At 35.6% G+C, this 24,351-nt stretch overlaps 2 protein-coding genes across 2 annotated transcripts in view; one reads left to right on the top strand and one right to left on the bottom strand.

Moving 5' to 3' along the window:
* The window catches only part of Lct (lactase), a 42,903-nt gene extending 41,734 nt beyond the window's left edge, over positions 1-1,169 (top strand). Inside the window, exon 17 of the mRNA XM_047546368.1 lies at positions 528-1,169. Within this exon, the coding sequence (XP_047402324.1) occupies positions 528-748 (221 nt within the window). The 3' untranslated portion in view covers positions 749-1,169. The remainder of the gene's footprint in view (positions 1-527) is intronic.
* A 2,319-nt stretch (positions 1,170-3,488) lies between these two features.
* The window catches only part of Ubxn4 (UBX domain protein 4), a 35,276-nt gene continuing 14,413 nt past the window's right edge, over positions 3,489-24,351 (bottom strand). The window contains exons 6-13 of the mRNA XM_047544987.1: positions 18,068-18,161; positions 16,223-16,277; positions 15,208-15,372; positions 14,156-14,283; positions 11,156-11,258; positions 8,706-8,837; positions 7,633-7,835; positions 3,489-5,777 (exon numbers count right to left, since the gene is read on the bottom strand). Coding sequence (XP_047400943.1) covers positions 5,639-5,777; positions 7,633-7,835; positions 8,706-8,837; positions 11,156-11,258; positions 14,156-14,283; positions 15,208-15,372; positions 16,223-16,277; positions 18,068-18,161 — 1,019 coding nt within the window. The 3' untranslated portion in view covers positions 3,489-5,638. The remainder of the gene's footprint in view (positions 5,778-7,632; positions 7,836-8,705; positions 8,838-11,155; positions 11,259-14,155; positions 14,284-15,207; positions 15,373-16,222; positions 16,278-18,067; positions 18,162-24,351) is intronic.

The following is a 24,351-nucleotide window of genomic DNA, read 5'->3' as shown; positions in this document are numbered from 1 at the left end:
CAAAAACTAGACAAATACTTTAGGCAGTTACAAGGATGAAATGAGAGGACTATAAAAGCACACCGCAGGGGTCCATGTTTGTTGACTGACTTAAAAAGTATAAAGAACTATGCAAATGTACCACAATGCTATTTAGATTACATCCTCATAGAAAATGTTTAAAATATAAAAATTGCTAGCCAGGTGCAGTGGCGCACACCTAGCAGCTCCAGAGGCTGAGGCAGGAGGATCCCACAAGTTCAAGGGCAGCCCCAGCTGTCTCAAAAATGGCTGGGGATGTGGCTCAGTGGTAAATTGCTTTTGGGTTAAATCCCCAGTAACCTCCCAAAATTAATTTAGAGGTTCTTAATACACTGTGAAGGGGGATGGGCATCTTCACTGCAGCAACATGCCCAACCTGGCTGTGCAGATTTGGGGTATCATGTAGCCTCTGGACTGCAAGGATTCGCTGGGGCCTTTCTAGGGCCCCAGAGATTTGATAATTGTATAAGCACTGGATTACTTACCTCCCTGTTGTCCTCTCCTAGATGATGGGCCCACCATCAGCCCAGTGAGAGAAGAGGTCCAGTTCCTGGGGCTGAGCCTTGGCACCACCGAGGCACAGACAGCTTTGTATGTGCTCTTTTCCCTTATGCTTCTTGGAGTTTGTGGCTTGGTGATTCTGTCATACAAATACTGCAAGCGCTCCAGGCAAGGAAAAACACAACCAACCCAACAAGAATTGGGTACTACTATCTCTTCATTCTGACAAGTCACCACCTTCCACACACTGCAAAGCAGGCCTACATTCTCCATGTCTTTGCCAGCTCCAAGCTCCATAACGTCTTGTATTCTACCCATACTGGACTTCTTCACTAAGGCCTTCTGCACTGTCAAGAGATGACCTCACCCTTGATTGGATTTTGAGATCTTGATTAAAACAGAATTAGTCACATCTTGCCACCATCTTGAGAGTTCATGTGAATGTTAAATAGCCCACAGGTGGCTCCTGTGGAAAAGTACAGATATGGTCTGTCTTTGAAGATGGAATCATGAGTAAAAACTGTAAAAATCCTTCTTAGAAGAAATCAACTCCACTGTGTAGCACTATGACATCATCTCCTGCTCACTCCAAGTTCTCTAAGTCATACTTTTTCTCAGAAAATAAAAACTGTACTATGCATTATATTCTATCTCCTATGGCTGCTTCACCTAGAAAAAGGTTCAACTGAAGGTATGAAGTCTCAAAGTCATTTAGTGCTCTAACTTTCCCAAACCAGACCAAGGCTGTCTGCTTAAAATTATACTTCCCCTACTGCCACCTTTTAGGTCATCCTGGCTGTTTCAACTATTGGATTACTTCTAAGGCCCTGAACTTGGGTTTCAAGGTCTAGGTCATCTGACCGGGGCTCAGTTAAGACTGTTCCTTCCTCTTCTCCAATCCATGGTAGATCTCAACTGCCTTGACTAGCCCACATTTCTTGTCTGCAAATGCTATTCCTTCTGTCTAGGATCCCCCTTTTTTTTTTCCTGAAAACACCCTCAAGTCACGAGCAGCTCACACAATGAGCTTACTCCTTTGGATGCCTTCCCTGGATTCCCCAGGAAGATCCTCCTTCCTCTAATTTACTTGTAAATGTCCCCCACTATGGTTGGACCATATTACACTAGAATTGCATATTTCTCTGCCATCAGTATGGGCAATGACCATGTCTGTCTTTGGCAAGAACACCTGGTCCTTGGGTGTTTATTCACAAACATCCAGAGCACTGGTGGGAGAAAAAGATGTGGTCTTTTTATTTTTTTGGCAGTGCTGGGGATTGAACCCAGGGCCTGGTGCTTGCAAGGCAAGCACTTTACCAACTGAGCTATCTCCCCAGCCCCAAAAGATGTGGTCTTTATCAGTCCCTCTGAATATTGAGACAATCACAGTGTGAAATACTTACCAAAAAGGGGAGGTGGGGTGCGCAGCGGCTATAGCTCAATGGCTGAGTACTTGCCTACCAAGTGTTCAAACCCCAGCACCAAGAGAAAAAAAATTTTAATTGGTTTTAAGAGTGACATGCCTGAGGGCTTGGGCTATAGCTCAGTGGTAGAGCATTTGCCTGGCACATGTGAGGCACTGGGTTTGATCCTCAGCACCACATAAAAATAAATAAATAAAGGTATTCTCCATCTACTACATCAACGAAGTGACCTGCCTGAAATTTTATCATTCCTCATCTGAAATTATGTCTTTGGAAAATCCTACCACAAATGTTCCACTGTCATGAGTCCCAACCAGCCAATTTGCATGAGTCAGGTGTACATTTTGTCAGATGCAGTAGTTCTAAAACTAATACTAAAGACATTTTTTAGACAGATAAGATTCAGTATCATAAGCTGTCCATTATATCTAAATTAATCTCACAATTCAACATGACATTTTTTGGGGAGGGATACCAACAAAAAAGTTTCATAAACTTTTAAGAGCCAGGATATAAGATGAAAAAGAATACTGAAACATAAGGCCAGTTATTAAGATAGTTTGGTAGTAGAGAGCAAATGGAAAAGCATCACTGATAGCCTAGAGATAGCTTCAAACTACATATGGGAATAGAGTATGAGATAAAGATTGCATCCCAGTTGTGGGAAGGGTGTTAGAAGAGCACTTAACTGGTGGTGGGTCAACAGGTTAGCTCTTTAGGCAGTTAGCCAGGGGTCTGGAAGGGAGCTAGACTGCTTCTTTGGATACCAGATTTAAATATAAAAAGAGCAATAAAACCCAGAACACTAGGACACAAAAACTTTCAAGTGGGAAAGGTATTTATGAGCAAGACTCAAATACCATAAACACTAACAAATTTGACCACATCAATACTGTGGCAGAATACCATCCACGTACTCTTCAAAAGATAAAATATTTACAATATATGCTAGAAAAGGGCAAATTTTCTTAATGTACATGGAATTTTTATAAATCAATAAAACTATGAAAACAAAACTGGCAAAGAACAGCTTCAACTTAAGTTAAAATGATCAATAACATTTAAAGACATTCAATCTTGAGATGAACACAATGCATATAAAATGCACATAATTTTTCATCATGTTGACAAAGATGAAATAGTATGATAACACAGTGTTGGCAAGGGTGTGGGGAAATAACATTCTCATACACTGTTGGTGGGGGGTAGAATTCATACAGTCCATATAGGAGCCAATTTGGCTTCTTTCTTAATCCAAACCACAAATACCCTTTTAACTTATTAATAAATTATACAAAACATTCTACAGATATATATTCACAATAAGAATATACTGCCCCATCAAGATGTTCATTATAGCAATGTTTACAATAGAAAAACAAAAACAACACATTGTAATAGCCACTGAATGTCATCAGACCATAGATAATGTCAGGGTACTTACATCAAGTAGAATGCTATTGCAGCCATTACTAAGAATGAGGTAGCTATGTGTTGACAGGAAAAGATCTTCAAGACTAAGTAAAAAAGCAAGATGCAGGGTAGTATATATAATATGATCCCATTTATTTAAAAATAAAGATTACATATTTGCTCATATATGCATAAAAATTTTCTGAAAATTACATAAGAAACTGTTAATAGAGGTTACCTCTTGGGAAGAGCAGTACTTGGAGTAAGATGCCAGGGGAGAGACTTCATTTCACAGCCTTAAATACTTACAGATATCTTTACCATGTGTATTTTTTTAAAAGATAAAATTGAGGAGGGATTCTCCTACTAAAGATTATGAAGCATTCCTTTATGTAATTTCTCTAAGACGTATATTTATTTTTCTTCAAGACAAAAATGACTTGAGGTACTCAATGTTTCTGCAAATATATCTCTAATAGTTATTAGTAGCGTCACACCCATTTTGACAGGTTTTTAAAAAATATCACCTACTGCTGCATTTTTAAAGATGACAGAACTTCAACTGGGATGCCTGCTAGACTTTCTTTTTCAAGCTCACTTTTTAAATTATGGAAATAATATGATCACTGAAGAAGACTGGGAAAACATTAAGGGTGCAAAAGGGAAAACTAAAATCACATATAACCACTCTTACCATTATTAATGTTATACTGTTTTCTTTCTTTACATATATATTAATACATAGTTCTATCTATATATAAAATTATTTTACAAAGCTGAGATCATACTGTACCTACAGCTCTGTACCCTGCTTCTTTTCCCCCAACACATAACAGTTGTTTCATAAACGTTAAAGTGAATTACTGAATTAGTAGTGTACCGTTTCTCCTCATCAAAAATTAATTATATCTACAGAAGGCATTTAGTTGGTTTCCAATTTCTAAGTAAAATAAATACACAATGAGTATGTTTATGTGTGAAAAAGGTATACATTTATGATCATTCTTCTGAAACATTATTGGATCAGAGTATGAAATGGTTAGTTTCTGATGTTTTCCAGATTATACTGATTTTCACTCCTACCAACAGTATAGCCTACCTCACTATTTCCTTGCCAACACCATTACCATTTTTTTAAAGTCACTGTCATTTCATAGGTGAAAAAGAGTTTGCTGAGAAAATTCCTTCCTCCAATTACAAAATAAAGTCAAAGTCTTCCTACACATTCACTTACAAGCAATACCTTTCAAATCTAAAAACAGAGCAACTATCATGCTTACTCCCCTTTTCAAACATCATTAGTTTAGTGGTCTCTATTATGAAACATACATAGAAAAAGTAGCACATAGATCAGATTAAGAAACAACCAAATGAGTAAAAGTATATCTTTATTCTATATTTCTCATCCCACACCACAGACACTTCAGGTCCTAAAGGTCTGATTGTTGAGTACAAAACTTCAGTATAAAGGTGAGAGAAAAGACCCAAGTTGTAGACTAGCAGTTCTCAATTGTTTTGCATCAGAAGCAAAACAGATAAGAAGACCGACCATAAAGTTATGCAAGCAAAGTGATGCCTCACTGAACTAGGAGAGACAACATGGCATCAATGTGCATCAGAAAATTTCTTTCTTTGCTATTTTGCTGAAATAGCTTCCAGGAATTGGGGGTGGTGGGGCGCGGATAGGAGAAATGTGATTTCAACAGAACCCTGTACAACAAAAAGATGCTTAAAGCTAAATAAGATCATTTGGATTTTTGGAAAAGATCTTTTATTCAGTGTTTACGTAAAAGTGAAAACTAAGATTTACCTTGCAGCTGATGAGCAAAAAAAGAAAATTTAAACATAAGTTATCATCTGATTGCCTAGTTGAAATGCTCTAAGAGTCAAATTACTCAGTGACATATCAGCTATTTTGTGTGGGCTTAAGTGTCTTGGAGCAAACAGTATTCTAAACAAAACGTACCAACTGAGAGCACAGGGAAAGGCTCTATGAAACACTGAGGAAGAAGCTGATGGAGGGAGGCTGTGACAGACCTTTGGAGTCTTTTAGGCTTCCTGTGATTGGTTACTATATGCAAGGACCTAGCAGCCTGTAACTTTATAGCTTAACTTTTCTGGGTTAAACAACTTTCACCCACACCCACTCATCAGGAATAAAGGACACATTTATAGATCAGCTGGAAAACATAAAAAGCAGACCGACTTCTCCAGTAGAATTTTAGTTGAATTAAATCATAAGAGAAACAATGATTATTGTACATATTGTATTGTTTGCACTACATCTGCTGAGTAGAATTTCCATTCCAAGTGTTGTTTTCATCTTCACCATCATCTTGAGTCCTCAACCTATATATCTTCCCCTCCTTTTTGAAGTCTTCCCCTCGTTTTTCCAGCACTCTTTTTCTGACTGGTTCCCTGATAGACCAAAGGGGAAGAAGGAACAAAACACCAGTAATACAAATTTGTTTCCTTCAAATTTCCATTAGTACAGGCAATTATATTTTACTTCTAACTCCAAGATAAGGAAAATCCATAGGAAGTAATTATATCTACCAAAGCAGTACTAGATTTTATTAGTCAACTTTGGTAGTTTAACTATCAGTTCTCCAAGCAAACCAGCAAAATCATCTTTGTTTCTGAATGTTTCCTGATGACTCACTAAACCTTAGAAAAGTGTGTTTAATTGCTAACTAATCTTTCCTTTTTTTATTCCTGCAAGCTGACATATTATTTTTAAAATATATTTTTTCTTACTCAGTTGTAAAATACCTTTTTTTTTTATGTGGTGCTAAGGATCAACCCAGTGCCTCATGTGCTAGGCAAGAGCGCTACTGCTGAGCTATAACCCCAGTCCTGTCATACCTATTAATATGTAACTTACAAAGTATCCCAGAGGCTATCCAAACCTCTAGTCATAGCCTAAATGACAGAAATGGTCAATCAGTAATTTTTAATCTTTACAAAATCTTTAAAATGACTTAAAACTAAAAATGAACAGGGCTTTGTCATTTGAGAACAGGAAAGAAATAGGGATGAAATTTAAGCTAAAAAAAAATAAATAAGAGAGAGGAAAGGAGGGTGGAAATAGTGGAACACAAAGCTTCACCTCCTTAAATACACATTCATCCCATCCTTTGCCCCAACCCAAGACATGTTCCTTTATTTGAAAAAAGTTTTAAAAATCCACACAGCAAGCTATCCTATATACCAGTACTTATTATAGGATTAAGTGCTTCCACCCACTTCTCAGTAAGAATTCTAAAATTCAATACTAAGAAGACCTAGTTGTTCAAATGCTATTCTAAGACTAAACAGAAGAATTTTCCCATGACCTCAACTTGAGTCATGTACTACAGAAATAATTGTTCTTGTTGCCTATTGGTCAAAAATAAGATAAAGGCTAAATCAGTATTATATATCATCATCTACAGAATCAATGGAACACAAAATCAGAGATCTCCACACTGACATCAAATGGGCAAGAATTTTCAATACTTAATTATCACACAGGACTGATAAGAGACTTGTTATAATGTTTATAGTAAAGGCCCAATGGAGTGTTCCACAGAGGAAGTATATAATAAATTGTGCTATTTAATTATCAGAAAAGGGCATAATCTTATCTTCTAGTAAAATACTTACTATCAATCTGTTTCAATCTAACCATATAACATGTAACCATCAGAGATATGAGCTAAAATTGTCAGTGTTAACTGACATTTAAACCTTTGTTATAGGCAGTAAAATATGCCATCTCTTGATTAAGACAAAATAATCTTGATTAAGACAAAATAATCTTGAAATATCTAGTTTTCTCAATTAGGTCCTTCTTCAAATGACCCAGCAAGACTGTCAGCCGGAAGATCAAAGAACACCTGGGTTAAAATTATCTAAGCACAGTGATTCCTCTGAAGAAATTATGCAAGATGGTCATGAGCAGTTAATGAAACAAACTACCTAGTTGGGCAAACATGGTTAGCAAGAAAGATATTATACATCTGGGGGCAGGGGAAACTTGTCTTTATAGTTATGGGGTAAGGAGAATTCAATGAGTGAAATTAAAAAAAAAAATAAATAAATAAAAATCTGAATGAGTAAACCCAGATATTGAGTGTCCCAGGAGAGATGATACAATACTAGTTTTTTCCGTCCACCATGGGGACTGGGAAGGACAACAGAAAGAAGGCAAAGTATCCCTAATGCAAGTTTTCATTTTGATAAAAGTACTGGGCATTACATGCCTATTTTGCTAATGGGAGAAAACAGATACCTTTTTTCTGATTTGCTGGATGAGGCAGGGTTTGAAGGTTCTGGTGATGTTGCTCTCACTGAAGTCTGTGCAGGAGGAGGATTACTAAACAAGAAATTGCTAATCAATCTCCAGATGGCAAGGAATGGGTAAAGTACTGTCCCCAACAATGTCCAAATGTCTCCACTGGAAGAATGTACAATGGATGTGGATGGTCTTCCTGCCTAGAAATTACAAAATTAACAAACCTAAATAAAGACTATATTAATATTAGCACAATTATATCACACAAGGTTTTAGATGCATCTTTTATCTATAAAATGAGGCTGTATGGATTTGTTTGTTGCAAAAAGGTAAAAAATTACCAACTTTTGTTGTTTTCTAAGTGTATATAAAACTTATGGGAACTCCTGGATCTTTGTATTCTAAGAGGAATTATAATATTACAAATTAGAAAGTGGTTCTCATTGGTGAAATAAACCAACTTTTTTAAGAAAATTAAGCTTTTATAAATAAAATTAACTTTGATAAGTCTTTCTGAAAAAAGGGGGAATGTTTCAATCTCAGTATATGCAATGAAATCCTGAAAATGCAGGGGAGATATAATTTAGAGTGGGGAAAATCATAGGATGTAAAAGACCCAGTTTTCATCTCAGCTCTGGCACTTAAGGTGGGACTTTGGCACTTTAAGCTTTTTGAGCCTCTTCTCTTAATCAGAGACTAAAATACTGTTGTTAGGATCAAATGGGATGACACATTTGAAAATCAGTGTTATTTTAATGTTTTAAAAATTAAATGGTAGAGTCAGATATAAATAAAAGAAATTAATCTATACATTAGAAACAACATTCCTTATTTTCTAATACTGGTCATTTCTTGTAAATAAAAACAGATGAGGAAAACAGCTGTAAAACTAGTGCCTCGAGAACATTAGCAATACAAATATGTAAAGCACAGGATAACTGTACAATAAATTGACCTAATTTTTTGAAAATTGGAATTTTAATTATTTACAGTACACTTTTGTCTTCTGCTAATTCTAAGAAATGACCAAGAATAAAACAAACGTGGGAAAAAAAAAAGTATATACATACTGGCAATAGTACCACTGAAGCACTTGGGGCAAGTTCCAAATCCAGTAATTTCTTTTTATAATCTTCTTTGGTAAATTCCCTCCTGGGAAACATGGTTGCTAATGAAAAATTACCGTAAGTGTTGCCAACAGTCTGTAATATAACGGTAAGTTTTAAAATCTTACAAAGGCCCCTTTTAAAAGAAAGATGTTATGTACATTCAAAATGACTGCTTTAATTAAAAACTGACTTTTTAATTTAGAAAGTTTACTTAAATGTAAATTCAACAATCACTTCTAAAAAAGCATTTATAACTTAAATATGAATACAAATATCAAGGATACAGTTCCAAAAACTATCCAAAAACTCTAACTACATAAGCTGAATAAAAATCATAATTATAGATGGGGATGTAGCTCAGTAGAGTGCCTGCCTAGCATGCATAAAGCTTTAAATTTGATCCCCAGCATTGCAAACAAACAAACAAAAAAAACCCAAAACAAAACAAAAAATGCTTATCATGGCAAATTTCATTGTTAACATTTTTACTATCATTTGGCCTATTTATGTTAATGTCTTACATTGGATTATAGGAACTTTCTATTTAAAATGTGGAATATACCAGTATTTTCCTTATACCTCACTTTATTTGACTTTGCTTCATTGTGCTTCCCAGATTTTGTTGGTTCTTAGGTTTGGGCTGGGGACGTGGTTCAGTGGTAAGAGTGTCTGTCTGGCATGTATGTGGCCTGGGTTCAATCACCAGCACCAATAAAACACAAAAAAAGTAAAAATTTGTTTCCCAAATTGAAGGTCTGTAGCAATCCTCTGTTGAGCAAGTCTAAGAGTACCATTTCTAACATTTGCAAATATTTTTTAGACATAACACTGTTGTGCATACTTAAAGAGACTACAGTATAGTATAAACATAGCTTTTATATGCAGTGGGAAACCAAAAATGTGTGTAATTGATAGTCACTTTATTGTAGTAATGTGGAACCAAACCTAGACTATCTCCAAGGTACGCCTATATAACTTCAGGGATTTTTGCTGCCTTCTTGTCTTAAAACACAAATGGTCCATAATCAACCTACACCATGATCCAAGATATAAGAATGTACACTGGGGAGCACCACAATCAACTTTACCATTTTAAATCACCTATATTTGTAAACTTTAAAACAACAGCTTATCTTTCACTAGAAAACTCCAAAGAAAAGATTTTTTTTTTTTTGTAATTTCTTTTTCGCTATAGATCATATACATATTGGTCATTGTTTTCTCAACTTGACATACAAAAATACAAAATCTGTCATTGTACTGAGGTGGGGTTTAAACAGGATAGATCTCTTTATCACATAAGCCCACTGAGAAAATTCTGAGCAGGGGTACTTTGTGGGAGGGCTCAAGACAAAAGAATAACATACTTAATAACTTACTTGGGTTGGTTCTACTATAATGCTTATGGAAAAGGGTTCTGAACAGTAGTTTTAAAACTGTCCAGCCCTGCTGAACAGTATAGGAAGGCAGAAAGCTTCAGAGGAATCCTTCTTCTCTTGGGACCCATAAGTGAGAGAAGAAAAAATGGAAATAGTCTGGTGGAAAGATCTGAACCCAACACCCAATTCTGATATAAAAATTTCGTATTTCATTTAGATTTTGAGTAGAGTCACATTTTGGATGCAAATTCTTGAAGATATATTATTTTGTGGCACTGGGGACTGAATCCAGGGGTATTCTATCACTAAGCTACACCTCTAGCCCTATTTTATATTTTGAGACGGGGTCTTGCACAGACTGGCCTTGAGGTCCTTCTTGCCTCAGCATTACCAGTAGCTGGAACTACAGATGTGCACCACCATGCTTGGCGAAGAAAGGTATTTCTTGTTAAATATTACTGATCTTAGGGCTGGAGATGTGGCTCAGTGGTGGAGCACTTGCCTGGCATGTGTGAGGCCCTGGGTTCCATACTCAGTACCCATATATAAATAAACAAAAGATCCATTGACAACTAAAAAAATATTAAAAAAAAAAAAAAAGATTATTGATCTTTTGTTGTCTTGGCCAATAGGCACATGGTGAGAAAATAGCTAGCCTCTAAGCAACTTGCAGAAAATGAAAACAGAACCAAGTAAAACTGCTTTCTTTTCAGGGATGTGAGAAAACTTGCTCAGATTAGAACTTTAGGAAGTCATTTGCTTACTGTTGAGTACATTCACCAGCGAGAAGTTACCAGAGCCTACTGTACAACATCAGTAAGTTCCTATATGTCCATAATAAGCAGATATGCTGCTTCCATATGCACTAACACATGATAGAAGCTTTACAATATCTCAGATGTATCTTGTGCCTTCTGCCTGGAGAGCAAGTCATGATTTACTCCCATTCAAGTTCTGTTTTGAAAAAAATTTCCTTTTACATTTTAATAACCTATACATCTATCTTTACTATAACTTGAGACATAAATTCACCTGTGCAGCAAATTGCCTTGCTTCTTCTAGAGGAGCATCAGAAGGAAACTGATTTGTAAAGGAAGAACCATCAGGTAGACGGAATTGAATTCTTGCAACAGTGCTATGAAAAAAGAAAATTAAAGTCAGCATTTTCACCTCTACATAGTCTCAAATAATATCATTTATTCTTTTTGTTGTTTTTTGGTACGAGGGGCGCTTAATCACTGATCCACATCTCCAGCCCTTATTGTATTTTATTTAGAGACAGTGAGTTGCTCAGGGCCTCACTAAATTGCTGAGGCTAGATTTGAACTCTTGGTCCTCCTGCCTCAGCCTCCTGAGCTACTGGGATTAGAGATGTATTCCAGTGCACCTGGCTCATTTTTTTTTTTTTTTTTTTTTTTTTTTAGGTGTAGATGGACACAATACTTTTATTTATTTTTATGTGATGCTAAGGATTGAACCCAGTGCCTCACATGTGCCAAGTGAGTGCTCTATCACTGAGCCACAACCCCAGCCCTCATTTATTCTTAAGAATACCCACTGAGATACAATTCAACATTTTTTTTGTTTTGGTTTGGTTTGTTTTTAAGAAAGTCAGCCCTCTTCACTTTTTTTTCAATACCTTTATTTTATTTATTTTTATGTGGTGCTGAGGATTGAACCCACTGCTTCACGAGTGCTAGGTAAGAAGAACTCTACCACTGAGCCACAACCTCAGCCCATATTTCAACATTTTAATGTGTACAATTCACTGGTTTTTTTTGCGGTACGGGGGATCGAACTGAGGGCCTTGCAAGCACTCTACAAGCTGAGCTATCTCCCCAGCCCTCACTGATTTTTAATATATTTAAAGGTGTGTAACCATCACCATTAATTTAGCAATGTTACATCACCCTCAAAGAGACCCAGAATCATTAGTAATCATTCCCCATTCCTCCTTCCCCCAGCTCCTGCCAACAATTAATTTACTGCCTCTATGAATTTGCCTATTTTGGAATATACCTTTTCATAAGAGAATCACAATATATGAACTTCTGTATCTTGTTTTTTTCATATAACATCATGTTTTTGAAGTTCATCCATGCATACATCATCCCTTTTTATTGCTGAATAATACTTCATCACATGGTATATACATTTTGGTTACCTGTTCTTCAGCTGGGTTATCATCACATTTTGGCAATTATAAATAATGCTAAAAGCTAGGTACTATGGTACACACCTATAAATCCAACTATCTGGGAGGCTGAGGTAGTAGGATCACAAGTTTTAAAACCCGTCTCAGCAACTTAGCAAGAGCTCATCTCAAAATAAAAATAACTCTATTCATGTTTGGGTTTTTGGACATTTCAGTCCTCTTGTATATATATTTAAGAATGACTGCCGAGGGCTGGGGATGTAGCTCAATAGTAGAGTACATCCCTAGCATGTATGAAGCCCTGGGTTCAATCCTCGGTACTTCAAAAGAAAGAAAAAACAAAAAAGAGTGATTGTTGGGTCACATGCTAACTCTATGTTTAACATTTCAAGAAACTGCCAAACTGTATTCCAAACTGGCTACATGATTTTACAATCCCACTGTAATGTGAGAAGTTTCTAAATTCTCTACCTTCTCATCATCACTTGTTGTTATAAGTTCGGGCATCCTAGTGGGTGTGGAATGGTATCTTACTATGTTTTGTTTTTGTTTTTGTAGAAGGGGGGGTGCAGTGCTGTAGGAAAATGAATAAGGGTTTTGTGCATGTTAGGCAAGGGTAACCACTGAATTACACCTTTAGTCACTTACTGTGGTTTTGATTTTCCTAATGATGTCATACACACACTTATTGACCATTTTGGCACCTTCTTTTAAGAAATGTCTATTCCAACCTTTCCCCATATTTAAACTGGGTTGACTTTCTATTGTTGGATTGCCTTTTCACTTCCTTGATAATGTCCTGTGAGGCATAAATTTTAAATTTTGATGAAATCTAATTTATTTTTCTTTTGCTGCTTATGCTTTATGTCTAAGAAGACTATCCAAGATCACAAAAATTTACTCCCAAGAATTTATACTTTACCTACATTTAGGTAGGTTTATTTTGAATTAACTGTTTATACACTGTGAGGTAACAATCCAAATTCATTCTTCTGTGTGTGGATAACCAGTTGTCTAAGCGCCAATTGTTGAAAAGACTATTCTTCCCAATAAATGGCTATCCTTACAAAAGATTAACTTTGCTGGATACAACAGTGCACACCTGTAATACCAGCAACTTGGGAGGCTGAGGAAGAGGGATTCCAAGTTCAAAGCCAGCATGAGCAACTTAGCAAGGCCATAAACAACTTAGCAAGACCCTGTCTCACAATAAAAATAAAAAAGAGCTGGGGATGCAGTTCAGTGTTTGAGCACCCTTGAATTTAATCCCTGGTACCAAAAAAATAAATAAACAAAATGATCATAAATGGCAAGGGTTGATTCCTGAAGGTTCAACCCTATTCTACTGATCCATATGTCTTTCCTTAGGTGAGTATGATAATGTCTTGGTTGTTATAGCTTTATATTAAGTTTTAAAATTAAGAAGTATTGAGTCCTCCCTTTGTTCTTTTTTCAGATCGTTTTGCATTTCCATATAAATTTTGGGATTAAAATTTCTGCCAAAGGCAGGGGTTGTAGTTCAATGGTAGAGCACTTGCCTAGCATGTGTAAGGCACAAAATTTAAAAAAGGGTTGGGGATTTAGTTGTGAGGCAGAATGTTCTTGGATTCAATCCCAAGTACCCAAAAAAACTATTAAAAAAATAAATTTTTCCGGGCTGGGGATATAGCTCAGTTGGCAGAATGTTTGCCTGGGCAAGCACAAAGCCCTGGGTTCAATCCCCAGTACTGTAAAAAAAGAAAAAAAAAAAAAAAAAAAAAAAAAAAAAATTCCAATTGTAAAAGTAATACTTGTTAATTACCAAATATCAAAATACAAATAAATATTAACTATCCCCCATGTGCACACAGATGTTTTAGAATAAAACACAGACATACCTTCTTTCTCGTGCATAGGATTCCCTCTTGACTTCCATTTCTGCTTGTTTGGCCAACAAGGCAGCAGTTTTGGCAGCCTCTACTTCCTCTTTTGTCTTTGCAAAACGAGCAGCTCTCTCGGCACGATCCTTTTAATTAAAACATTATTAGACAATAATGACCTTCCAGTGCCAGGATGATCTACTTACAAACACAAGAACAAATATGTGTGGAATTCCTTAAAGTAATATCGGAACTTCAATCATTCTGGTTCTGGTATTTTTAAATCTTATCAACTGTTAGGAATAAGACTTGTGATTAGACAGACACAGACATGAATTTACTCATCACTGTATTTCCAGAGTGTGGAATGAGATCTGGCACACAGAAGATACTCAATAAATATTTGATGAGTGACTAAATGAATAATCAATATTAAGGTAGGGATAGTTTTCTTATGTCTTACAACTGCTTAATTCTATAAGCAATTATTGCTTTATAGTGTGAGTGAATCCTTTGAATGATCCAACAAAGAATATCTGCAACTAGAGACAGCTAGGTAACTAATTCTTAGATTGTTTCCAGGGAATTTTTTAAAGTTGTCTATTAACTGATAAAATGGAACATGAAGAAAAATTACTTTGAAAAAAATTATCTCTTAATTTTAATCTTTGCTATTCAAATTCAATATGTAATTTTCAATAAAGGAAAGGTCAGGACTAATACTCCTTGAGTTGCTAATATTATGTCTGTGTGCACTGTCTTGTACTAATCCCAAACCACTGTGCATAGAAAAACATTTTCACAGATGTCCTGGAGTCAAGCATTAAAAATGAACTTAAGTCAGGCACGATCGAGTATGCCTGTAATCCCAGTGGTTCGGGAGGCTGAGGCAGGAGGACTGTAAACTCAAAGCCAGCCTCAGCAAAAGTGAGGCACTAAGCAATTCAGTGAAACCCTATCTCTAAATAAAATACAAAACAGGGCTGGGGATGTGGCTCTGTGGTTTAGTGTCTGAGTTCAATCCCTGGTACCAAAAAAAAAAGGAGAGAAAGAGAGAACTTAAGGCTCACCAATGCAATTTGCTGTTTTATACGCTCTCGAGCAGCCCTATCTTCTGCCTTCTCTCTGTTTCTTTCTTCTAGCATTCTTTTTGTTAATTCTTCTTCTTGTTTTCTTTTATAATCCAACATTTCTTTTCCAGTTTTTCTCCTCTCGATTTCCTTCTTAATCTCTCTCTGAATCAAAGACAAAGTACTACTGTTTTATGTACCCAAAACATAATTTGTTAATCTGCTACAGATCATCTTTTAAATATAGAGAAAGCTGGTTGTAAGGTCTAGTTAAAAAATAGAACCTTGGGGCTGGGGTTCTGGCTCAGTGGTAGAGCACTTGCCTGGCACGTGTGAGGTACTGGCTTCACTCCTCAGCACCACATATAAGTAAACAAATAAATAAAATAAAGGTCCATCAACAACTAAAAAAAAATTAAAAAAAAAAAAAAATAGAACCTTGCAAAATATACTAGAATTTATTAATAGCATCTTTAATGGTCAAATGTCTATCAATTTATAAATTTTTGCTAGTGGTTAGGTTCAGAGTATAATGTAATTAAATTAATCTGAAAGAAATTATAGGTCTTTGGTTTCTAGTGACATACGACAGTGATTTATTTGGCTTGAAGGAAATGATAACCTTCCTATATTCAAAGCCCAAAGAGATGATACACAGGTGCTACAACATGAGAGAAAAAAATTCAGTAGAACGTTTATGCATTCCTTTTTCACAAAAAGGAATTAAACATCTGATCTTCTGCCTCAAGTAAAATAATTTTAATTTAAGTCCCTTTTTATTAGTGTAAAAGACTCGTTGCATAGAGGAAAAAAGATGATTCAATCTATTCTGAGCAATTTACAAAAAGAACACACAAAAGTATACACTATGATCTGAGTACAAAAAACAGTTCCCTTCACTGTAACATCAGAACAACACTGATATAGGAAACGATCCTATGTCTGCAAAATCGAACAGAATAATCTACAATTCCCTCACTTAACAGTAAGACAATGTTAAGTGAGTGAATTTTACCTGTTCTTCCTCTTTCCTTTTCTCTTCTCTCCTCTCTTCAAGTTTTTTGGTTAGTCTGTGTTAAAAAAATGAAAAAGAAAAAAAGATATACTGAGACACATCATATTAAGATTAAGTTCATGCAAGAGATGTATTTAGCCTAAACGACTGGGAAATATAGAAGCCAAAAAGAAAACTCCTGAAGGTACATCAAAGATTTATCTGCCTGTCCCCTTGAATCAATGGGAAATAGACAACAAATAGGGGCTGGAGCTGTAGCTCAGTAGCAGAGCACTTGCCTAGCATATGTGACACACTGGGTTCAACCCTTGGCACCACATAAAAAAATTAAAACAAAGGCATGCTGTCCATCTACAACTACAAAAAAACTAAAAACAACCTTTTTTTTTTTTTTTTGGTCTAAGACTGTCAAACAATAGTCAGATCTACCCTGTCCTGATATGCATATTATAAAGGTAATAATATGCTCAAAGAAAAAAAATGTGGCATCTTCAGAACAGAGCAGGAAAAAAAAAAAACCATAATAGTTCTTTCACAGATAATAGTATAAATATCTTGGTATATATCCTGAATTGTCTTTGTCTTGACTTATGAACCACAACATGAACACCAGTATGTCTAAAACTTTTTCCTAATTTGAAATGGCATTTAAATTCCAATTTGCAGAACCACACAAGTAAATACCAAGTGACATAAACAAAAAACAACAGAAACTTCTCTTATCCACTGCAACTAATAACACTTGATTCTACCTCCAAAATAAAGGGCTACCCAACCTGTTTCACCCTTTGCCTCAAACCTTCAAACCCTGTTTCAATTTTCAGTTTTCACTTCACCCCAAGGTGGTGCATGTCAGGGTGCACAATGGTGGGCCTGGTGTCATTAAACCAGACACAGAAGAGGATGAGCCTCTGAGAACTTGGGGATCTCTGCTGCTGTTCTTCCAAATTTAAATTCTTTCCTCATAACCTTGAGAGATTCAGCCTGCTTTTTACTTGTTACTTACACAACTCCAGTAACAACCAGAAAACAGGTTTTGTTTAAAAAATGAAGCTGATCTTCACTGAATTGAGTGAACTCAGATTCAGTATCAGTGACCATTTTGAATACTTTTCCCCAAAGTATTTATGTGAACAAGAAAATAAATCCTTGTAAGAATTTTTTTTTTGGGGGGGGGGGGGGGCGGCGGCGCTGGGGATGAAACCCAGGGACTTGTGTACATAAGAAAAGAACTTTACCACTGAGCTACATTCCCATACCCCTCTAAAGAATTTTTAAACATCCAAATAACACTAAATTGTTTTAAGGCACTATTAAAAATATTTCTGCGTACTCATTAACCCATATAACTTAAGAATCATACCATAAAAAACTACAATTTAACAATCACTGCACTTTAAAAAATACTAAATTAAAAATAACAAATCAGTAATCTGTATCTGATTATTAGACTAACTAACAGAAAATGACAGAATATATATGCCCATATATAGAACCCAAGCTCAGTAAAGTCAAAATGAGCTAAAGTTTTTGCTCATCTGGAGGTTACTACCCTTATGGCACAGAGAGAAAAGTGACAGATGGAAACATACATACCAAATTACCAGTAAAAAAAGGAATTTTTAGAATGGTCAGACCTATAGCTGACTGATAATTTCAGAGAGATAGACAAGTTTTATCTCTTAGAATGTAAACTTTATAAACATAAAGGTCGAGCAATCAAAACTTTCATCCCAAAATTCTAAAACTTCATTTGTGAAACTTTAGCTTTTATTTAAATTAATGAAATAACTGAAAACCATTGCCTTTTAAAACAAAATGCTACTTGCAAAAATAAGAACAAACCTTTCCACTCTGATAGTGAGGTCCTCCGCAGGTCTCTGACTTGAACATCCACTAGGCTCCTGAGAGGAAGTGGCGTGGTCTGAACTTTCTCCTCCTTAATTATTAAATAAAAAGAAATTAGATTTAGAGCATTCAATAAAATTTTAAAAAATTTATTTATTGGGGGGTTACTGGGGATTTAGCCCAGAAGTGCTCTACCACTGAATTATATTCTCAACTTCCCCCAGATAATTCCCCACCTTTGTTTTGAAACAGGGTCTAAATTGCTGAGGCTGACCTTGAATTTGTAATACTCCTGCCTCAGCCTCCCAAGAAGCCAGGATTACAGGCATGCAACATCACACCTGGCTTTAATGCAATTTTTAAAAGGTATAACCCTCTGGTTTATGACATCTGTTAATAATCTTGTTTCATAAACATTTCCCCTAAGAAAAGAGCAGTAGACAAGAAATAATTACCAATCCTAATGTTTGGATCTGGATAAATAGGGTATAAATGAAAATAAGGCAACTACCCAATTGAAGGTCACCAAAGTAAAGGTCAAAAATAAAACATGAAGAGAGATCAGTTTTTCAGGAGGTATACATGGCCAGAGGTAAGCTTTACTCAAGAGCAGTGCTATGCAGTATCTATGCTGTCTAATACATTAGCCACTGGCTACATGTGGCTACTGAACACTTGAAATGAGGTTACTGCTGGCAAGGGACTAGATTTTTAACTGTATTTAATTTTAAATAAAATAGTCTCATGTAGCTCTAGATGTGGAATACTGTTGCTCTAGAAGTCAAGTTTGATCCTGGGTATGACTCTAGACTACAGTGGTCTGAAAGATCTTTTTCTGTTGACCCAAGTGATTCCTTAGAGTCTTTTTATATCTGTACTAGTACTCTAAAGGATTTCCAAAGGATAGAATTTTATCTTGGCCTGTTCCAGAAGAGTGTTATGGCCTCATACGTCCTTTTAGAACCTGTTATTTCTCTTCTTACCACTTGCCACTGACCTTTTTCTTCTTTACAGTTACTTTTTTTCTTTTCTTTTTTTCTTTGGTGGTGCTGGAGATTGAACCCAGGGCTTTGTGCATGTGAGGCAAGCACTCTACCAGCTGAGCTACATCCTCAGCCCCCAGTTATGATCTTTGGAAGAGAACTATGGATTATGGAACAACGACGACTGAGACCAAGTCCTGTGGAGTCACTTCAGTTAGTAATTTAATCTGTGTGCCTCATGTGCAAAATGGGTATAACTTCATACATGAGAAACATATTTTAATACAAGTAAAAATGCTCAGAACTACTGAGACTAGCATATAGTAATTCTTCAGCAGCAATAGGTATAATTAATATTACCAAGTAAATCCAGTGGTGCACATCTCCTTTTTTTGGTACCAGGGATTGAACCCAGGGGTGCTTAACTACTGAGCCATATCCCCAGTCCTTTCTTGTATTTATTAGAGACAGGGTCTCAGTGAGTTGTTTAGGCTGGGTTTGAACTCATGATCCTCCTGCCTCAGCCTCCCGAGTTGCTGGGATTATGGGTATGTGCCACTGTACCCGGTTGCACATCTATTTCTGCCTTCAGTGTCATCTTCTAGGTAGCTTGCAATCAACCATAGTGGGAGTAGGTACATTTGGAAATTAGCAAATACCACAAGTAAGGTTTTAAAGTTTCCACAGAACCTTTTGTTAAACATTTACCAGCACACCACTGCATATAATCTTTGGCTAAGTAATAGTAACCACTGACAGCCAACAGTGTCAACAGGAAATTAACTTTTTAGTAAATAAAATGAATGCCAAGGACATAATTATCAGCAACAAATTGAACAAAACTTTTGAAGAAAACTTAAGGACAAGTTGGGGAAAGAAAGTGCTGTATAGCAATTCAGTTAGGTGAATTTATGACCTATAATCAAAGAGAAATGGATAGATGTCATACAGAGGAAGATTCCCAATGGTATACTACAGAGATCTGTTTTCAATATTTTATAAATGAACTGAGGTTGCAGAACATTTATCTCTAACTTTATGGGTAACCCAGAAGTGGGTGGAAGTCAGTTTCTTAACAGTCATATTTAACTGCTAATCCAGAATAAAAAATTCTGGATTGAAAAAGAAAACTCTATAAGCTAAAACAACTGATAAAATTCAAACACAATGAAAATATATTAGAGGAAGTTCTAACTTTGGTTTAAAGTCAACTGGAATATCAGGCATAATATATCCCCTGATGGAAATATATACCATCTAAATATATGCCTATAAAGTAGTCCTGCCAAAAGTACTAAAAAATGAACTTGAATCTGATACAGCCTATAGTTTTATTTATTTTTTTATTTTTTATTTTTTTGGTGGTCCTGGGGATCGAATTCAGGGCCTTGAGCATGCTAGGCAAGCACTCTATCAACTGAGCTATATTCCCAGCCCAGCCTGTAGTTTTAACTATTCAACTAAGAGGAAATCGAAAGGGAAAGAAACATTTACATAATTATCACGAGGATGTAGCAAAATCCAAATTCTGGGAAACTACAGGAAAAAGTACCTTAAGAGTAGAAATTAATATAGTAAAGACCTATTCAACCAATAGCAATATATTGGACTGATTCAACTTAACAAAACAAAACAAAAAAAAAAAAACAAACAAACCATGGGTTGGAGCTGTAGTTCAGTGGTAGAGCGCTTGCCTATGTGTGAGGCCCTGGGTTTGATCCTCAGCATCACATAAAGATAAATAAAATAAAGATATTATATCCATCTACAACTAAAAAAAATACAGTAAAAAAAAAAAAAAAAAAACAAAACAGAATACAAATATTGCCCCAGATAGCTGATAATAAAAAGAAATTTTGTTTGACTTTCTTACTTTGATAATAGATAGTGGAATTCTTTTTATTTTTTAAAATTTCTTTTAGATACTGACATAATGTTTAAAAGATAAAAACAAAAATCTGAGAGGGGTGGTGGTACAGGATACATAGGTGCAATAAAAATTGAGCAAATACTGACAAGTACCGAAGCTGAATAATGGGTATCCTGGGTTTATTATTCTATTCTCCCTGCTTTTAAATGTGCTTGTAAATTTCCATAAATTCGTTTTTTTTTTTTTTTTTTTTTTTAGTGGTATTGGGGATTGAACCCAAGGGGAGCTCTACACCACTGATGCCCCCTCTTCCAACCCCCCCCCTTTTTTTAGATAAGGTCTTTCTAAGTTGCCCAAGCTGGCCTTGTACTTGCAGACTTCCTGCCCCAGCCTCCTGAGTAGCTGGGATTATAGGCATGCACCACAGCACCTGGAGTATAAAAGTTTGTTTTTTTTGTTGTTGTTTTTGTTTTTTAAGGTTATTATGATCCTAAAAGAGTCTTTCCTTGCATTCTAGAGCTACATATCAAAATATTTATGACTGAAATAATATTTGATATTTGTTCAAAACAAGGGGCAAACAGAAGTGGGAAAGATACAAATGAAACCATATTGGCCATGAGTAATAGTTGATGACAGGAAATAGGATTGTCAGATTTCTTATATTGTTTGTTCTACTTCTGTATATATTTAAATTCTATACCGAACAGCTTTAAAAAAAAAAAAAAAAAAAAAAAAGCTAAAAAGAATGAGATGAATGGGTTTGGGGTTGTGGCTCAGTGGCAGAGCACTTGCCTAGCACATGCTAGGCACTGGGTTTGAGTCTCAGCACCACATATAAATAAATAAAATAAAGGTCCATTGCCAACTAAAAAATATTAAAAAAAAAAAAAAATGAGATGAGTTATTTACTTCAGGTAAGGCAGAGCTTGTAGTCTGGTGTTTTTTTTTGGGGGGGTGGTGGAATACCAGGAATTGATTCCAGAGGTGCATTACCGCTGAGTTAATTGCCTATTAAAACATCAACACTCTTACCTATAACAATTTACAAGACACAATCCTAAATTTTTTGGACAATTCATTCTCAAGGGAAAAAAAAAGAAAACAGACCAGGCATGGTGGCACATGTCTATAATCCCAGCGACTCCAAAGGTTGAGGCAAGAGATCTGGAGTTCAAGACCAGTCTTAGCAACTTACTAAGGCTCTAAGCAACTCAGCAGAACCCTGTCTCTAATAAAATATAAAAAAGGGCTGGGGATGTGGCTCAGTGGTTAAGGGCCCCTGGGCTCAATTCCTGGTACAAAAAGAAAACAAACTCTGAACTGAGCTACATACCAAAACTGTTAGACAAAGATTTTAAAGCAGTCATTATATAACTCAATAAAGTAAGGGAAAATGCTTAAAATGAATAAAAAGACAAAAAAATGTGGATGAAAGGCACTTAGGAATTTTGTATAATTCCCACAACTTCTAATGAGTCAAACATTTCAAAATAAGAAGCAATAATAATAATAATATAGAAGGAAGAAATAGAAATCCTAGGACTAAAAAATATTTTATCTAAAATCAAAAATTCACCTGATGGGCTGTTATCAGCAGAACAAAAAAAACAGCCAGTGAACTTGTAGGTCAGCAGAATTTTCCAACGCAAAGAGGAGGTGAAAAAAAGATTGAGAAATGAACCTGTGTGACAAAAGCACAATGCCTAATACACATGTAATTAGCTCTAGTTAAGACAGGGGGAAAAGGGACAGGAAAATATTTGAATTGACAATGCGCTAAAACTTGCCAAATTTGGTCAAAGTCACACATTTACAAAAGCTCAGCAAACCCCACAGAGGATAAATATAAAACATTAACAAACAACACAAAACAAACAAAAACCTAGCTTGGGGTGGTGGCATGTGCCTGTAATCCCAGGAATTTAGGAGGCTGAGGCAGGAGGATTCCAAGTTCAAGGCCAGCATGTGCAACTTAGTAAGACCTATGTCAAAATAAAAAATAAAAAGGGCTGGGGGTGTAGCTCAGTGATACAGCACTTGCCTAGCATGTGCAAGTCCTTGGTTCAATACCAGCAGTACAAAAAAATGAACAAAAAAACAGAAAAACAGTCTATGTAGGTATATCATAGTTAACTTGTTGAAAACCAAAAAAAAAAAAAAAAAAAAAAAAAAAATCTGAAAGTAGTCATAGAAAAAGAGCATATTCCACAGGAAAGGAGGGGAACAATAAGAATTTGTGGAATTACCCTATGTAAATGTAAAAAAATAAAAAAGAAAAAAGAAAATAAAAAAATAAAATAAAATAAAAAAAACATATTTCAAATACACAGTAAATGAAAGGGGTTGAAGATTTTATAATATATATTAAACATACAATAAAACTACCATTTAAAAAAAAAAAAAAAAAAAAAAAAGAATTTGTGGAAATTTCTCATCAGAAAACAATGGAGACCAAAAGTCAGTAGAATGACACTTTTAAAATACAGAAAAATAACTGAACTCCAAGTCTTATATTCAGAAAAAATATTCTTCCAGAATGAAAATAAGAGACATTTTTAGGTAAGACCTCAGACCTGCACTATAAGAAATGCTGAATGAAATTTTTCAGGCTGAAGGAAAATTATATCAGAGGAAGCACATATCCCCAAAATGGAATGCAGAATTTAAGAAATATAAAAGGTTAATTATTCTGTTGTAGACCTAAATGAACTATTTTCATAATGGAGAGATGCAGTTCTGTATGCATTCAAAATCTGAATGATCTGTAGATATAAAACCTCAAAATAAGACTGATAGCTATTCCTCAAATATTCCAAACCTGCCATGTATAACTCCAAAAAGCAGCACTGAAGTTAATGAGAAGCTATAGTGCATCAATTATAGCTCAATATAACAAAAATTTAGAATTTTTTTGAAAGCTAAAGTTGTTCAAACATAGGCTTCCTAGCAAGGAAATGATAAGCTTCCTATCAGGAACATATTCAAATACAGAGAGTCACCTACTTACAATGATTCAACTTAATGATTTTTCAACTTCATGATGCTGTCAAAGCATACACAACATATAGTAGAAACCACACTTCAAATTTGGATCTTTTCTTGGGCTAGTAATACATAGCACATTCTCTATTGTGTGTGGCAGCATCAATCCACAGCTCCCAGTCGCCACATGATAATGAAGGTAAACTACTGATATGCTACAGTGTACTGTATTGCTAAGTTATGGTGTTCAGTAGGTTAAGTATATTAAATGTCCTTTGGACTTACAGTGTTTTGCAACTTGTGACGGGTTTATCAGGACATAATCCCATCTATAGAGGCTTGATGGTTATCTGCTTGGGATGCTAGGGTAGGATTACATGTTAGGATAGTAATATTCTCACTTCATGGATTTACCTAACTTTACGAAGCCTGATACAAAGCTT

This window comes from Sciurus carolinensis, chromosome 3 (assembly GCF_902686445.1).
Source record: "Sciurus carolinensis chromosome 3, mSciCar1.2, whole genome shotgun sequence".
NCBI lineage: Eukaryota > Metazoa > Chordata > Mammalia > Rodentia > Sciuridae > Sciurus > Sciurus carolinensis.
Note: the sequence above shows the minus strand (reverse complement) of the source record. Positions and strands in the feature narration are given on the sequence as shown.